The sequence below is a fragment of the Heterodontus francisci genome, chromosome 37 (genome assembly GCF_036365525.1).
Source record: "Heterodontus francisci isolate sHetFra1 chromosome 37, sHetFra1.hap1, whole genome shotgun sequence".
Taxonomy (NCBI): Eukaryota; Metazoa; Chordata; class Chondrichthyes; order Heterodontiformes; family Heterodontidae; genus Heterodontus; species Heterodontus francisci.
The window spans coordinates 41255554-41274450 of record NC_090407.1 but is presented as its reverse complement, the minus strand read 5'-3'; the positions used below and the strand labels follow the sequence as shown (position 1 = coordinate 41274450).

General features: G+C 45.0%; 1 protein-coding gene across 1 annotated transcript in view; it reads left to right on the top strand.

The window, feature by feature from the left end:
* Positions 1–13473, top strand: part of tmem269 (transmembrane protein 269) — a 142457-nt gene extending 128984 nt beyond the window's left edge. The window contains exons 6-7 of the mRNA XM_068017005.1: positions 12400–12543; positions 13265–13473. Coding sequence (XP_067873106.1) covers positions 12400–12543; positions 13265–13473 — 353 coding nt within the window. The remainder of the gene's footprint in view (positions 1–12399; positions 12544–13264) is intronic.
* The last annotated feature ends 5424 nt before the right edge of the window (positions 13474–18897 follow it).

The following is an 18897-nucleotide window of genomic DNA, read 5'->3' as shown; positions in this document are numbered from 1 at the left end:
TTAAAGGAATCCCCCCCCCTCCCAGCTGTGTTCCCCGATCACCATCAATCTTCCTTGAATTCCTCATTTGCAGGCAGCCTGAGTGTTGAATGTCATTTTGTGAGTGGTTACATTGTTGATGTATAGTATCACAAGTACCTCGTGTTATGACCGAGGCGGGAGTAATGCACTGTCAATTCAGTCCCACTACTCCACAGGTCACAGCATATTATTAAAGTTTCCCACCTACCAGAAATTAGCCAAATTAAACACTTTATTAACTCCCAGAATAAAACACACCAAACCAGGTATCTTTAAACAACAAACTAACTATTTATTAATAAACTAAATCTTAAACAATACTGAGATAAATCTATGTCTGAAAAGACTTTATAAATTCTTATTCTTCCTAACCCACATGCACACACACACGTACATTCAAAAACCAACAGTTAACCGGTTCTAAAATGATGCTCTAAAATTAGAGCTGTTTCTTAGGAATAATAAAACATCTGGGTTGCAAGTCCTGGTTGGTTTCTTTCCCGGATCAGTGAGGTGCCCCAGAGTCAAATAGCCAGATGCCGCTCGAAGTTTCCAGGCGAGTTGATGAACAGGCTGTAATGGATAGGTGTTCAAGGCACTTCGGCTGCAGTAGGTGTCACACAGATCTTTCAACAAGTATAACAACAGGTCTATTTAGATTTTGAATTAGCAGTCTATCAGTAGAAACTTTACTGAGTTTCCAGAACTCCCAGAAACACAAAAGACAACAGAAAGTCCCTCCTGAGGCAGAGACATCTTAGAGACGTGAGTAAAAAGGAATTTGCTACCTCCAACAATGCAAAGATTTCTTTCCAGGGGTCTTTTCCTCTTTAGGCGAAACATAGCCTGAAGGCCAAAGTGGATTTTCTGCTGAAAGAGAGACAAATCCTTCGTTCAAGGAGAGCACGCTTCGCTCGGCTGCTTGATCAAACCAGTTTTAGCCAGTTCTTACACACAGTCAAATTAATACAATACGGCATGTGACCGCATCTCTGTTGCTGTTGCTTGGGAACAGGCTTGCAGCTCACACACACTGTTCCCAGAGAATATTAAAACTTCTTAGGCTTAAAGACACACAGACCCCCTTTAGTTTTTAAACAACAGAAGGAAAACACTGCCATGACACTAGTTATCATAGAATTACACAGCACAAAAAGAGGCTATTCAGCCCATTGTGCCTGTCCTGGTTCTTTAAAAGAGCTTTCCAGTTAGTCCTCTTCCCCTGCTCTTTCCCCATAGCCCTGCAATGGTTTCCTTTTCAGGTGTACATCTAGCTCCCTTTGAAAATTACTATTGAATCTGCTTCCCCACCCTTTCAGGCAATGCATTCCAAATCATAACAACTCACTGTGTAAATGAAAAATTCTCCTCATCTCCCCTCTTTGCTGACAATTATCTTAAATCTGTATCTACCAACCCTCATGCCAGCGGAAAATAGTTCCTCCTATTTACTCTATCAAAACTCTTCATAATTTTGAACACCTGTTAAATCTTCCCTTAACCATTTATGCTCGAAGAAGAGCAACCCCAGCTTCTCCAGTCCCTCCACATAACTGAAGTCCCTTAATCCCTGGTGCCATTCTAGTAAATTTCCTCTGCGCCTTCTCCAAGACCTTGACATCCTAAGGTGTGGTTCCCAGAATTGGGCACAATATTCTAGCTGAGATCCAACCAGTAATTTATAAAGGGTTAAATCATTACTAATTATTTCAATGTTTTTTTAGCTTATGGGAGTGTATCCACAGTATAAACACACTAGAATTGTGAAAAATCAGGAATCAACTTAAATCTGAGCTCATGTTGGGCCAGAAATTTCTGCAATGGCAGATTTGGTGACTAATAAGTTTAATTGGACTATTATGCTTAACCATTGAGATTGTGCTATATTTGCACTGCAAATTGCTAGAACTTTTTGCCCAATGACTTATTTCCTTGACCAATGAAAAGAAAGAATGCATGAATTAATCAATTTAGAGACAGAAAGAGACATAAAGAGGGAAAAAAACTAATTGAGAGAAAACAAGACAATGGGAGAAATAAGAAAATAAAATTAAAATCAACAAGCAGTAGAAGAGGATATTATGTTTGAGAAGCCCTTGAAAAGCTAATGAGTGAATGGCAAGGTAGGTGTGTGAGATGTACAAACATTCTTGGCCCATGAAGTATAGAACATCCCATCATGATCAGGAATTTTGGAACACTCAGAAGGTAAGCTGTGGTGCTGCTTTCATAGGAACATGGAAATTGATAGTTCACCTACCATCCTGGTAGTCACATGAAACATTTAACAGTTTAACGCAACTTTGAATCCTGGAATTGTTGTCTTCCAACACTATCAATAGTGTGGATGGCAAAATAGGCACTAAGAACTGCCAAAATAAATAAAAAGGATATAAAACCTGTCGGAGCAATTTACTACCTGCTGGAGTGAGACTCCACCCTGTTTCATTGGTCCTTTTATAGGCCTCCAAAGTTTAATATATTACAGATCCTGAAATGATACTAATTACCAGCCCGAAATGGCTGCAGTGGGAATGATTTGTAAAAAGGTCTTAAATCTAGCAATTTCACAATTGGCATTAATTTCAATGGGGAGCCTCATGGCAAGAAAAAACTTTCATCAGCTTTATCAGGGCTAATGGCAGAGTGGCGCAAATTGTCTAGGAACCCAAAAACCTAACTGGTTCACTAATGTCTTTTAGGGAAGGAAACATGCTGTCCTTACCGAGTCTGACCTGTATGTTACTGCAGACCCACAGCAATGTGGTTGGTGCTTAACTGCCCTCTGAAATGACCTAGCAAGCAACTCTGTTCTATCGCACTGCTACAAAGTATAATAATAAAACAGTCGGACCAATCAGCTTCAACCTAGCCATTGGATTCCGATATGACAAAGGCACACCAAGCCGAGCACACCAAACCACTCTGAAGCCCTCCTTACTAATATCTGGGAACTTGTGCCAAGGTTGGAAGACCTATCCGTGGACTAATCAAGCAACAGTCATATTCAGAATCGTCCCTAACTCCTCCATCCCCGTTCCTGGGCATAACCTGTACCCTCACCACCCCCCTTCCCTCCCCCCCCCCTGCCACCAGCAGGATAGACCCACCAGAGGCAACAGCACAATGGTATACAAGAGGGAGGGAGTGGCTCTGGGAGTCCTCAATGTTGAGTCTGGACCCATGATTCACATGGCATCATATCAGACCTGGGCAAGTAGGTGGGTTGCTGATCATCACCTATTGCCCTCATTCAGCTGATGAATCAGTACTCCTGTATGTTAACCCTCACTTGGAAGAAGGTCTAAGGGTAGCCAAGGGACAAAATGTACTCTGGGTGGGGATTTTTAATTACCAACATCAAGAGTGGCTTGATAGCACCACTACTGACTGAACTAACTGAATCCTGAAGGATAGAGCTGCCAGACTGGGCTTACAGCAGGTGATGAGAGAACCAACGTGAGGAAAAAACCTAATTGACCTCATCCTCACCAATCAATCTGTTTCAGATGCATCTGTCCATGACAGTATTGGTATTAGTGACTACTGCATGGGCCTTGTGGAGAATAAGTCCCATCTTCACACTGAGGACACCCTCTTTCCTGTTGGGTGGCACTACCATTATACTAAATATAATAGATTATGAACAGATCTAACAGCTCAAAGCTGGGCATCCATGAGGCGCTGTGGGGCATCACCAGCAACAGAATAGTATTTCACCACAATCTATAACCTCATGACCCAGCATATGCCTCGCTCTACCATTACCATCAAGCCAGGGAGCAGCACCAGGTGTACCTGAAAATGAATTGCCAACAGGATGAAGCTACCACACAAGACTGCATGCATTCTAAACTGCGGAAGCAGAATGCCACAGACAGAGCTAAGTGATCCCAATCCAGCCGATCAGGTCAAAGCTCTACAGTCCTTCCACATTCAGTTGTGAATGGTGGCAAACAATTAAGCAACTAACGGGAGGAGTAGGCTTTGTCAACATCCCCATCCTCACTGGAGGAGCCCAGCACATGAGTGTAGAGGACAAGGTGTTTGCAGCTATCTTCAACCAGAAGTGTAGAGTGGATGATCCAGTCTGGCCTCTTGCTGAGGTCCTCACCATCACAGATGCCAATCTTCAGTCAATTTGATACTCTTCATTTGATATCAAGAAATGGATTAGCACACTGGATACAGTTAAAGGCTGTTGGTCTGGACAGCAACCCAGCTGTAATGCTGAAGACCAGTGCTACAGAACTGGCCATATCTCCAGCCAAGCTGTTCTAGGACAGCAACAAAACTGGCATCTATCTGACAAAGTGAAAGATTGCACAGGTATGTCATGTTCACAAAATGCAGGACAAGTCCAATCTGTTCAATTACTGCCCCAACTGTCAGTCATCAGCAAAGTGATTAAAGTTGTTGTCAACTGTGCTATCAAGCAGTACTTGCTCACCAATAACCTCCTCAATGATGCTAGGATCACTCAGCTCCAAACCTCATTACAGTCTTGGTCCAAACATGCACAAAAAAGCTGAAATTCAAAGATGAGATGAAAGTGACTGCCCTTGACATCGAGGCAGCATTTGACTGAATGTAGCACCAAGAAACCCTAGTACAACTAAAGTCAATGAAAATCAGGGTGATAAAGTTCCACTGGCTGGAGTCATACCTCGCACAAAGGAAGATGGTTGTGGTTGTTGGATGCCAATTATTTCAACCTCAGGACATCGCTGCAGGTGTTCTTCAGGACATTGTCCTAGACCCAACCATCTTTAGGTGCTTCATCAATGACCTTTCCACCATCGTAAGGTCAAAAGTAGGAATGATTGCACAATGTCCAATGCCTTTCGCAATTCCTCAAATAATGAAACAGTCTTTGCCCGGATGCAGCAAGACCTGGATACCATCTGGGCCTTGGCTGGTAAGTGGCAAGTAACATTCTTGCCACACAAGTGCCAGTCAATGATCAGCTGCAACAAGAGAGAGTTTAACCACCTCCTTTGACATACAATGGCATTACAATCATCAAAGCCTCTACCATCAACATCCTTGGGTCACATTGAACAGAAACTTAACTGGACCAGCCACAGAAATACTGTGTCTACAAGAATAAGTCAGAGACTTTCCTCCTGACTCACTAAAGCCTTTCCAACATCTGCAAGGCACAAGTCAGAAGTATGATGGAATATTTTCCACGAATCTGGATTTGTGCAGCTCCAACAACACTCAAGAAGTTCAACACCCTCCAGGACAAAGCGGCCCACTTGATTAGCACCCCACCCAGCACCTTAAACATTCTCTCCCTCCATTCCAAAATGCACTGCAGCAACTCGTCAAGTCTTTTTTTGTCAGCACCTCCCACACCCACATCTTAAACCGCCAAGGGCAGCAGTTGCTTGGGAACACCGCCACCTCCCAAGTTCTCCTCACAACCATCCTGACTTGGATATATATTGGTGTTCCTTCATGGTCACTGGGTCAAAATACTGGACCGACCTCCCTAAGAGCACTGTGGGAGTGAGTACCTTCACCAAACGGACTGCAGCAGTTCAAAAAGGCGGCTCAGCACCAACTTCTCGAGAGCAACTGGGGATAGGAAATAAATTTGATGAAAGGTCACACAGACCTGAAATGTTAAGTCTGATATTCTTTCCACCGATGCTACCGGACCTGCTGAGTATTTCCAGTATTTTGCTTTTGTATTGATGGAAAATAAATGTTGGCTTTGCCAGCGACACTCAGGTTCCATGAATGAATACATTTTTTTTAAACTAAATTACAACAGTGACTACAGTTCAAAATTATTTAATTAGTTGTAAAGTGCTTTGGGACGTCTTGAAGTCATGAATATAAATAAAGTCCAGTTTCTTTTTTTTTTCTTTTGCGAAAGGAAAGGTTGTTTAGCCCATAAAAACCAGACCTTCCATCTATCAGGCTGAATTTTGTTTGGAGGCTGCAGGTCACAGTGGCGGCACCACTGAGTGCCGCTTCCACATGAGTGCCATGCGGCTGGCTGAAAGCGATCACACAGCAGCCAGCTAATTAACTTTAAGGGAGGCACGGGGCATGCCCAATAGAAGAACAGAGGCGGGCAGCAAGGCGCCAATGGTGGTGTCAGCTGACGCAAAAGTAAGTGTGGCGTCGTATTTAAAGGGCTGCCCACCCTGCATGCACTGCTGCCTTGTTTGAAATGCTTGCCTGACCTACAGTGCAGAAGACCTTCCACCTGACTAGCAGGGCAGAAGACCCTTCCTTCTGACCAACAGTGCAGAAGACCTGAAAGGAGCTGATCGGGAGCCTGCTGCAACCATGGCAGTGGGAAGATACTGGGTGCCCCATCCCCCTGCTCCATTTAGCAGTGCTTCACTGCAGATTCTCCTCCAGGCTGCAAGGGCAAGGCAGAAGATCCTCTTCCCAAGGGATGGGAAGAAGAGACCTACCTTTTTGACCAAGCCTGGACAGAGATTGCAGAGGAGGTCAACAGCCCTGGGATCACCCCACGAACATGGGCGCAATGCATCAAAAGGTTAATGACCTCCTTCACTCCGCCAAGGTGAGTTCTCCATATCGCTTTCCTCTTTGGGGCTTGCATGTAACAACAGTGAGGAGGGAGTGACCAGCAGATCCTGTCAGCTACATGGCTGCATCTGCCATCTGTCTCTGCTGACCCCCAGAAGATCTCTTGAGAGCAGATATATGAATGAGGCATTCGTGAGCCCCATCATGGACGGGCTGTCGCCAACATAAGTGTTGTACTAGTCTTTGTGGGGAAACTAACAGTCTTCCTCCTTCTGCTTGCAGGAGAAACTGGTACACAACAATAAAGAGGTGGCCAAGATGGGTGAAGGCCTCCCAGACCTGCGTATCTAAGCCCAGCAGGGAGGAAGCCGTGGAACTGGCTGGGTCTTAGGACGGCTGCGCAATTGCTGATGGCGAGACAGGAGTGCCATCACAGGAGAGTGAATGAATGACAGCAGGGGCAAAAGGCTGCATCTGGCCCACACATAAGTCACAGTGCTCAACTGTCCACCAATGAATGCATGGAGCTCCACTTCAGGCATGGTTGGGATGAGGAGATATGAAGCCCTTAGCGCCTAAATGTTTGTGTTCTCTCATGCAGGACTCAGAAATCCTGAAGGACATTCAGCTGGAGAGAGTGGAGGCCATCCGTCCACCTCTGAGGAGGAGGAGGAGGGATCCTCAGAGGGTACACCGTCACATCATCCCTTGCACCTTCCACCAGCGCAGATACTCTCATGTCAGTGGGTATGCATTTATGATTAGAATCAGGGTTACAAGCTGGTGAGCACATCACATAGGCACTGAACAGCTGGCAGTGGCTGTGACAACCGAGGCTACTAACAGTTGGAGGACTGTGAGAGGCCACGCCCATGCTGAGCTCCAGGCTGAAGATGTGCCTTTGGTATCATCAGCAACGCAGCGCCTGCTGGAGGTATAGCTGAAAGGTAAGGAAATATTTGGTGGAGCTTCCAGAATCTATGCGTACCCATGCACAGACGATGGAGCAGTACATCCGGGGCATGAGTGCTGTCCTAACTCAGGCGGGCACGCGCATGGCTTCCTCTTTTGAGAGATTGGCGATCCTCTTGGAAAGCCAGATTCAAAAAACCACTCAGTGGATGCCAGAGATGTGCACAGATCTACATGCCATCATCTTATCCATGAGCTCTATGCAGCAGTAGCAAGGCGAAAGGGGGACAAGGTGCCTAGAGCCTCCACCAGGTGCTTGTCTTTCCCAGGTCAGCAGGGTGGTGCAAGTGTACCTTGCAAGTGACAGGAGTAGCTGCCTTCTGCATCTAGGGGCTCCTTTCGGGGTGCTCCTGGTATGGACAGCGGCTCCTCAGCCCCTCTGCCAGTGACCCCAGTGCCTCCAGTAGCCACAAGGGTCTTGCACCTGTTGGGGCCCTCCAGGCCTCAGACAGCCAGAGGATGGCCACCAAGGTCATTCTAAGCCATGAGGCAGCTTGATCAGCAACCTGCCTCCACCGCAGCTGCAAGCACACATAAGCGAAGAGCACCTAAATGCACTTGGGGTTCACAGTTGTTTAAACTTTGTACGTAGAGTCATAACGGTACAGAAGGAGGCCATTGGGCCCATCAAGTCCATGCCAGCATTAATGAGACTAGCATTTTATTCCAGATTTATTTATTAATCAAATTTAAATTCCTCCAACTGTCGTGATGGGATTTGAACACATATCTCTAGAGCATTAGTCCGGGCTGTTGGATTACTAGCCCAGTAACATTACCACCACGTTATCTTCCCATTGTTAAGGCTTTATTATGTTATGCCACTCAATAAATGTTAGAGGCACCACTGTTGGTCATCCTTTCCATTCTTGCTGCCTTACTAGATGTCATCTACAGCCTTGGTCCCTCATTGGGCTGCTTGTATTGGAATAGGCTGCATCCGGTCAGCTGCTCAGCTTCCTCAGTGCATGCTTCGAACCTAGGCGCTCGGCAATGGAGTGCGAGATGATGGAGATGACAGCATGTCCGCATAAAGGTGATTCTTTATTGCCCTGATTGCGAAAGGGCATCAAGGTAGCAAGAAATGCCTATGTACGAGATTGTCCCAAGCCTCCCTTGCATGTCTCTCATTTTCCCTTGCCTCTGATGCAAGGGGCTCCTCATCCTGTGCCGCCTGCTCAGCAATCTCCTCCACATCCTCCTTGTCAGATGAGGAGTAGCAATCAGTGATGTATTCATTATTCAAGGCCTCCCCCTCTGCAGTGCTAGGTTGTGCAGATCACAGCACACATCACAATGATTCGCGAGCAGAGGCAGACTGAAAGTCTCTGCCGGATCGATCCAAGCACCAGAATCTAATCTTAAGCAGCCCAGTGACCTGCTCAGTGGTCATTTGGGTGGATCATGGCAGGTATTGTAAATTTGTTCTGCTGACTTGAGTAACTCACGTACTCACTAACGTGAGTAACCATGTCTTTAATGGGTAGGCCTTGTCCCTGAGAATACATCCCTGAAAGCATGCGGGGGTCAGAACAGCTCTGGCACCTGGGACTGCCGAAGTATATAGGCTTCATGGCTGCTTCACGGGAACGAAATGTTCTGTGTCCGGTGGTCGCACACCAGTTGGACATTGATGGAATGGAAGCCCTTCCTGTTGATGGAGGCCACTGCTGGTCCATGCGAGCCTTAATGGCCACATGTGTGCAGTTGATCACATCCTGCACCTAGGGGAATCAAACGATGGCCCCGAAACTGATGCACCTCTCTGCCTGACTGTTCAGGTCGATTCAGTAGTACACATAGTCGCTGGCGCTCTTGAACATGGCATTGGTCACCTCCTTGATGTACCAGTGGGCCGCAGCCTGTGAGATCCCACACGTCCCCAGTGGATCCCTGGAAAGATCCAGGGGCGCAGAAGAGAACCACAGTGATTTTCAGGGTCATTGGCATTGGGTGTCTGCCAAACCCCATGGGTCTCAACTCGCCCTGAAGCATGGCGCATGAATTGGTGACTGTCTCCTTGGAGAGCCTCAGTCTACATTGACACTGACACTCTGACATCTGGAGATAGTTGAGACATGCACAGCAGAGTCGCTCCCAGGGATAGGTTCTTCTTCGTGCACGAGTCTGTTGGTGCGCCCGTCTGCGCTCTCTGACTTACTGACTCAGAGGCTAGCCCTCTTGCTGCTCCTGGCATTCCTGCTGTGCCCCTGCCAGTGCCTGGACATCCCTCCTTCTGTGCTGTTCCTCCTCTTCAGGGATGCCACGAAGCTGGTTGGATGAGATCCATGGCAGATGGACTGTCTCCTAGTCCTACGCGTTTTTTGCCGCCCACCACCCTCAAGACCTTTCCCTGGCTAGTTCCTTGGATGCAAGTGCCACTGCCCCTCTCACCCTTGCAGCACACCCCTCTGTTAGTGCTACCACCTTCACACACCCCATTAGTTCTGCCACCTTCACACTCCCCCTCCGTTAGTTATGCCACCTTCACATTCCTTCCAACCCCGCTAGTGCTGCCACCTTCACCCCCTTTCTGCTGTCATCCGGCAGTAGCCTCCGTTCCCCATCCTCTCTTGCACTGCACATTGGCTCTCAGTATGGCTGGCTGGCAGAGGCTGTTCTGTTATCTCTTTCTAGACTAATACAAACAAAGCTGAAGGGCCGGTATAAAGGTTTTGAATGCACAGCTTTAATGGAGACTTCTTGTTGCTTCAGTTTACACGTGCTAACTGACTGTGCAAGAGAACTGAATTGTGATATTGCATTACTGCCTGTGATGATAGACATATTAGCATAACATATATTTAAGTAATTATATTTAACATACTAACAAATACATGATCACAACAGAGGCTGCACAGAGCTCTCACCTTCATGCCGCCTCCTTTAACCAGGTAGGGCTCTGAAGCCCCCGGTTCCTTTGCGCCATTCATAAAATTCTAAAAGCACTGTAAAATTTGAGTTAATTGCCGTTTAAACTATCTTAACTGATCTCTCGGTGCGTCATAGTGAGAAGTCCGCCTTTGAAGAACCTCAACAAAAATCTCAACATATTATCATCCTTTGCTCAGAGGCAGGGCTCTAAGGATAGCAATGGTAACATTCAGCAAAAGGGAAGCTAAGGTGCAGACATGAGCCTGCTGGCAAATGACAAAGCAGCCCAGCATCTGACCGTTTGTTTTTATGATGCTGAAGTAGTGCTGCACCAGGTGGCTGCAAGGACAATGGCTCCTTGTGCCACTGCATGGCACATCCTCGTAGATCAGCTTCTAAACATGCAAAGGGTCTATTTTCCCAGCTTCAAGAATAGGAGCCTCTACTTGCACTGCCTACTAATACAAACTATGTTCACCTCTATCTTAAGTTACTGGTGTGTGGGTGCTGGCAGGTAGGCACAGAACACCTCTTGTGCAGCCTGAACTATCCCTTTTTTGGTCCTCTTCCAAACAGCTTGGAAAGTCATTCCCACTGGGAAGCCCATTAGTACTGGTAATGGCTCGGGGAGGGAGGGAAATAATTTACAACAATGTCTCAAGAACCTAATTGCTAACAGGAAAAAAAGAAAAACCATTAAGCAATTTACCTTCATGTTTACATGTCTCTTTCATGACCTGTGACTATTCCATCACTTATCAGCACTGGATGCCCATTTCAAATGAACATTATTTAGGTCTGGCATTGTGAATGACAGGCAATAGCATGCAGGACAGAATAAACCATCCCAAGTTAATGTTTATGAAGCACTCATCAGTATGAGGCAGATGGAACAGATGAAAGGTCACAGACCTGAAACATTAGCTTTGCTTCTCTCTCCACAGATGCTGCCTGACCTGCTGAGTATTTCCGGGACATTCTGCTTTTATTTACTTAATATTCGAGGGATAAATTCTGCAACCGATCTCCAGGACTCTCCAGAGTTAATCAAGTAAAATTCCAACATAAAACAGTCATTTGCACGTTGCTTAGAAATTTGCAGTACCAGGTCCTAAGTTGCTGAATATTGCACTTCTGCCTCTTGTGCACTGGACTTTTTGCACATTGTGCATTGTGAGATTTTTTATCTATATACAGTCACAACCCAACTTCACTTTGTATATATAATTTTATTTTGCATTGCAAACCATCTCATTAAACATATTATTCCAAAAACCTTTCAAGTTTTTTTGGTGTAAAAATTTGGTTTTGCTAAAATAAATCCACAGACTGCATTTATATTTTATTTCCATTCCTTAAATATTTGGAAGATGTTCAAGGACATGCCGCATTCACACTGTGCATGTACTTTCTATGTTACAGCAGTGCCTACACTGCAAAAGTGCTTCCATGGCTGAAAAGCGCATTTAGATGTTCTGAGGTGAAAGGTGTGATATAAATGCAAGTCTTTCTTTCCATCTTTATTTCTGTGTATCAGATTCCAAATGCAGCTACCATTTCTGCATAATGCAGTTATCTGAGCAAGCTTCTTTAACAGATGTAGAGATGATCATCGCACCCACAAACTTAAATCTGAAACCTGGCCAAATTCCTTATTTTTATTCTGTATTCCAAGCAGAAAGGAATTGGGACCTGAGAATATTTAGAAGAAAAGTATGCTTTCCATGTGACAACAAATCAGTCTAAAGAGCTGCTTTGGTTTAATGAGCTGAGAAAAATGGGGATTTCATATGATTTTATGCTATCAGGTCAACTCTGATTTGGAGATGTGTTTGGAGTGTCTGGTACACTAGTGTTTGTCAGGAAAATTTGATCAGATTTATAGACATTTGATTTAATGAATCACATACCCAGGGCTGACTGACTGTGGCAGTCTGCATAATGAAACTGTCCCCTCAAATTGCTGTAGTATATAGCGTATACAATTTCACTAGTTCTGTTTTCATTTAATTACAGGAGCCAAATTGGATGATTTTGCAGATTTTACAACATTTGGAATTGCAACCTCACTGTTGCTGCAGGCCCACGGCATAATAGACGGTGTGTTTGCTATCTGCTATGCGATGGCTGTGTTTGCACGTCTCTGCTTCTTTTCTAGTGGTAAGAGCTCACAGTCTTTGGTCTATAAATAGTGAGACATTACTGTTGGTACTGAGACTACAAATACTTTCCTAGTTTACATTAAGTATTAAATGGATTACATGCAGTGCCAGCATCCTATATTGTTTCCTTAAAACTCACCTATTAGAAGATTTTTTTTGTGCTGCCATGGTACAGCACATTTGAGCTCTAGTACAGTGTCATGAAGAAGTGCAATGCAGATTAATCTTCCACTATGCAGAGTTCCCAGCAGCACAGCAGGGAAAGTTGTTACATGGCACTAAAAGCTGCACACTTCCAAGCATCTGTCTCAAGAGTAATATAAAGCAAGTTCTGGGAGTTAGTCACTCATCTGGTAGCAAGAGGTTAATAGTTTATGGTTGCTGCATTAATTGTGTTTCTTACTGTCCCGTACCCTGCATGGCACATTACAAAAAAAACTACAGCAAACACAGGGGCAAAGTGGCCCAAAATGCTTGTGATCATGAAATAAATGGGAAGAGGGTCTTTGCATCTGTCACCCAAATATGCACATTTTGTACTCTAGCCTTTTCATTGCCCTATGTCCATTTTGCTTTTACTTGAGTTGTTTCAACAAAACTATTGAATTTGAAAAGTCCTATTCTTTAATCTACACGACCAAGCAGTCTTCCCAGAATTCTAGCCATAAATATCTCTGATTTCCAGCATATTAAGTTTATTGGTACTATTTTTCTTTTAGGAATCCCATTTGTTTACCGTGGCCTACCATGTCCTTATGCCTCAGCCATCCTAGCCTGCACCTCTCTATTGACAGGAGGCAATCGCTTTCTCCTATATATTGCTGCAGTGGTGATGATCCTTTTCATGACGGACCAAGGCAACTACCCCCATGACAAGGTCCTGGAGTCACAACTCTGGAAAAAAGTAGTTTACGTTGGAGGTGGGTAGAACAGTCAAGCTACAATGAGGTTGTGTACATGCTGAGGGTATGCATTTTCAGTTCATTCCAGCTTCATATGCTTTTCATTAATTTTAACAAAAATGGCCAAATGTGCTAGCTAGCCATTTTGTGATATAAAGAGGTTCTGTGGTGCTATTGTTAGAAAAATCGTATCTTTCATTGTCATACATTTTACATGCTGAAATGACGTTGAACAATTTAAATTGTTCCCTTTCTGGGCCAAAGAGGTTGATTGGCATAGCATTAACAATTATCATGTCATTAAAATGATGCTTACACTGATAAGTTCCAGCCCCAACTTTCTGCAGTGAGTTTAATGGAAAATTAATGTGTAAATCCAGTAACAATTCAAAAATAGCGTGGAGGCTAAGGGTGAGATGCTGTTTGTGCAATACTAATGATGACATAAATCGACTGGCAAGTTCCAGAGATTCTCAACACACATCATGGGCAGGATTTTGCATTTTAGGTCAGGATCCCGACATATTGGTAAAATGGGGGTCCGACCCTGACTGTGTCGGAAGCAGTCACCCACCAGTGATTATCCCTTCATTGGGCAGTTTGTGGTCAGAGGGCGTGCTCTCCTTCCAATTATGGATCTTGAGGCGCTCTCCATCTTGAGGCACCCTCTCAGCAACTTTAAAAAACCTGAAATAAAAAGTGGCCACAGCTGCTGGACCGCTATTTTGGATGGGAAGACCCTCCATAAGGCAGTTTGGGGCTGCATCTGTGGCCAAGTAGGCACAGCGGGCCTCACTGTCTGCCTGAATCACTGGCCTTGCATTCTGTCGCTGGGCGGCCACATTGAGGCAGCTGCCGTGCTGCTGATGCTACCGTGGGCCCCCAGGCCGACTGGGAAATACCCGTCGGCCTCTGATAATTGGGTTTAATTGGCGTTTAACTTACCTCAGTTGGATACCCTCCACTTGCAGGCAGGTAGCTCTTCTGCCTCCGATCCCACCTCCAGGAAAATGGCTTGGGGGAGTGATGGTGCCAGCAAATTGGCATGCTGGCTGGCAACACAAAATTACCCGCCCGTATCAAAGTGAAAATCCAGCCCCATGCCTCTTAAATCCCTGAACTTTCTGGTCGATTTGCACATTAATAATGGCATATGTTGTTAACTCACCAGCCAAATGGCCTCCTTCTGTGCCGTAATGACTCGATTGGCTGGATTTTCAAAGCCTGCTGAGTATGGGTTCGGTGGCAAGCACGATTTGAAGTTCACATTCATGGAGGTCAGCACTGGGACCCGCAACCTCTGGAACACGACGCCATTTTTAAAGGGACATCGGCAGTGAGGGAATAGGTAGGGCGCATATTTCTATTTAATTGCCTGTGGAGCTCATTGAAGAGTTCACTAACAGGCTTGTCAGCATCAGTTTTGCATTTTTAAAGGCTGGGAACGCCCTGCAGAGCGCATGACAGGGTGTTCAAGACATGAACAGAGCGGGGGACTATGAGGGCTATGGGAAGGACTGATTAAAAGACTGCCGAGGCACTAAGTAAAGCTCAGCTACTTCAAAAGTGCAGTACCCAAGACACTACTCACAGCCAAAGATACAGCTACTTGCAAATGACAGAGCAGCAGTGCCGTAGGAGTCTGCGCCTATCCAGACAGATGGTCTTGGCCTGTGTGCTCTGACCCACAATGACCATGACAGTCCCCTACCTGCAGCCATCAAGGTCTCCATCTCCCTGAAGTTCTATGCAATCAGGTCATTCCAGGGATCAGCTGTAGACCTAGGTGACATCTCACAGTTCATCAGGCGGGTCATGGATGCCATTTTCAGGAGGCCAGGGGACTACACCCACTTTGACACAGATGGGCCTGCACTGGCACAGAGGGCATTGGGTTCAGTCTCCAACGTTGGATTCCCCCAGGCGCAGGGCATCATCGCTTGCGCCCATGTGGCCATCAAGGCACCCAGTGACCAGCCGGTGAGATCCATCAACAGGAAGGGCTTCCACTCCCTCAGTGTCCCACTGGTCTGTGACCACAACAAGAGCTTCCTCCATTTGTGCACTTGCTTTCCTGGCAGCTGTCATGACTCTTTCATTCTCTGCCAGTCCAGAGTGCCTCGGCATTTCACTCTATCCCCCAAAGTGCATGGATGGATCCAAGGGGACAAGGGAAATCTCTTGAAGAGGTGGCTACTGACCCCTCTACAGATGTCCCAGACAGAGGCACAGAGGTGAAACAACCAATGCCTGCTGCTCAGCAGACAACCATTGAGCAGATCATCAGGTTTCTGAAGATGCAATTCCAGTGCCTGGATTGGTCAGGTGGCACCCTCCAATACCTTCCTGCAAGGTTCTCAGGCATAGTGGTGGTCTGCTGCGCTCTTCATAACATGGCCCTCCAGAGAGGTGTGGACCTTGAGGACAGCGACACCCTGGAAGGAGACAGCTCATCGAGGGAAGAGCAGGAGGTAAGAGAGGAGAGCAGGAAGAGGGGTCAGAGGGAGATAACATTGAACAGAGCCCCTGTTGCACAACAAGGTGGCCTCCTTCTGCTACCCTCTGGGAAGAGGACCTCCCTCCTTTCTCTCACAGCCTCCAGCATTAGATCCAGGTGGGCATCAATGAAGCAAGGGTCTGACCTGGCCCTATTGCCAGCCATCCAACTCCCCTTGACATCTTGCTTCCCTCTGGTCCTGTGGAAGGCAGATCTGTCCCTCAGGACAGCCAGCAGCCTCAGTGATGGCTGCAGTGGAAGTCTACATGAGCCCCACACTTGATCTGACCCACTGCTATTTTCAATCGCACTGGCTCTAAGAGGACAGGAAACCCGTCTCTATACCAATTAAGGACTTAACCATTTGAAAATTGCAGAATGAATCAGATTCCCAAAGGAGGCAGGTTTCAGGCCCACAACCAGACCCAGTTCCTGTTTCCTGCCTCCATAATGAAAATCCATCCCTATAACTCTATTTTTCCAGCATGGAAGCACATGGGATAGGAGGTAATATAGTGGCAGGGATTAAGGATTGGTTAATAGGCAGAAAGCAGAGAGTAGGCATAAACAGGTCATTCTCATGTTGACAGGCTGTGACAAATGGGTATTGCAGGGATCAGTGCTCGGGCCCCAACTGTTCACAATAAATATCAATGATTTGGATATGTGGACCAAATACAATATTTCCAAGTTCGCACATGACACAAAACTAGGTAGGAATGTGTGTTGTGAAGAAGATACAAAGCGGCTTCAAGGGGATTTGGACAGACTTAGTGAGTGGGCAAGAATGTAGCAGATGGAATAAAATGTGGAAAAATGTGCGGTTATCCCTTTGGTAAGAGGAACAGATGTGCACAGTATTTCTTAAATGGTAAGAGATTAGAAAGTGTAAATGTACAAAGAGACCTGGGAGTCCTTGTAAATACGTCATTGAAAGCTAACAGGCAGGTGCAGCAAGCAATTAAGTAGGCAAATGGTATGTTGGCCTTCATTGCAAGAGGATTTGAGTATAGGAGTAGTGAAGTCTTGCTTCAATTGTATAGAACCTTGGTTAGACCGCACCTGGAGTACCGTGTGCAGTTTTTGATCCCCTTACCTTAAGAAGGATATTATTGCCATAAAGGGAGTGCAATGAAGGTTCACCAGACTTCTTCCCGGGATAGTGGGACTGTCCTATGAGGACAGATTGGAGAAACTAGGCTTGTATTCTCTAGAGTTTCAAAGAATGAGAGGTGATCTCATTGAAACCTACAAAATACTTAAAGGGATAGACAGGGTAGTTGCAGCTAAGATGTTTCCCCTGGTTGGGGAGTCTAGAACCAGGGGGCACAATTTCAAAATAAGGGGGAAGGCACTTAGGACACAGATGAGGAGAAATTTCTTTACTCAGTGGGCTGTGAATCTTTGGAATTTTCTGTGGAAGCTCAGTCATTGAGTATGTTTAAAGCCGAGATTGACAGATTTCTAAATACCGATGATATAAAGGGATATGAGGATAGTGTGGGAAAAAGGCATTGAAGTGAATGATCAGCCACGATCGTGTTGAGTGGCGGGGCAGGCTCGATGGGCTGAATGGCCTACTCCTGCTTCTATGTTCCTACATCCTATGTTTCTGCCCAATATTGAGCTCGTATGTAATGAGGCACACAATGTTCATGCCTGGGTAACAGTACCAATTAAGTATATATTGAGCAATGTGAATTAGCTCCTCATCATGGAAATGAATGGCACATTGAACCATGAGAAAGTGTCTAAATCAAACCGAATTTGTAACAGCTCTTTTACGGCTCATGGGTGTAACTGCTCTATATTCTTCAAATGAATGATTAGGTTAATTACAGGTCAAACTGAGATTTTTTTCTTAAAGAAGTCCAATTGTTATTAAGTAAACACAGACTCAAAAGATCTTTCACAGATTAATTATTTTTAGAACAGGGACTGTTGAGTCAGTTTCATTTTTCAGCTGAAAACTGTGTTTATATGAGTACTTCTCATGTACAACAGTTAGATAAAGAAAGAAATCTGAATGTAATATCCTGTAGGTACATAAATTAGCACTCGTAAGTGGTTAATTACATTGTTGTTTTTGTTATTTACCGAAGCTGAAAAGTTCATACTTTTATGTTGTTCTGATGTTTTGTGTATTGAAAAAAAGCATAGATACCTTCGAAGTATAGTATGCAGTGATTCGTATAACTTCTCTGAATTTTATTGCTGTCAGTCCACAGGCTATTTGTATTTCTAGACAGAGAAGAAAGGCAGAGATGACAAACAGCAAATCAGGTCATACTCCAATGATGGGGTGAAAGAAGGAGGAATGCACTATGTTGGAAGAATGCAGAGTTCTTAAAGGAGGAGATTAAAGAGATAGGGAGGGGCGAGGACATGGAAGGATATGAACATAAGCATAAGAATTTTAAATTTGAAGCGATGGTGGACCAAGATGAATGGAACTTGATGCAATTTAGGATACAGACGGCAAAGTTTTAGATGAGCTCAAGTTTATGGAGAGCAGTAGATGGAAGGCCAGCCAGAAGAATATTGGAATAGTCGAGTATAGAGGTAACAAATGCACAGATGAGAGTTTCAGCAGCAGATGCGCTGAAGCAAGCGGTGGAGACACATACTAGCAGGCAATTCATAGTTGGAGGACACACTGTTTTATAACAATAGGGGTATTAAGTAATTATTGGAGTGACTGTGATTTGGGGATCTAATTCCATGATTCTGTCCATTGTTTTGTGAATCTCATAAAAAAGTAGTCTTAATTTTTGAGATATAAGTTTTGTATATCTGTCACACTTATTTTTTTGTCACTCTTATCATGCTTCACAAATTCAATGGAATAAAAATTGCTACCAGATGCTAATTTGATTGGCAGGTGTTTAATAAGTACCATAAGGAAAACTTACCACAGATTCTCAAAGGAACTGATATTCTGGTAGCTAGGTCC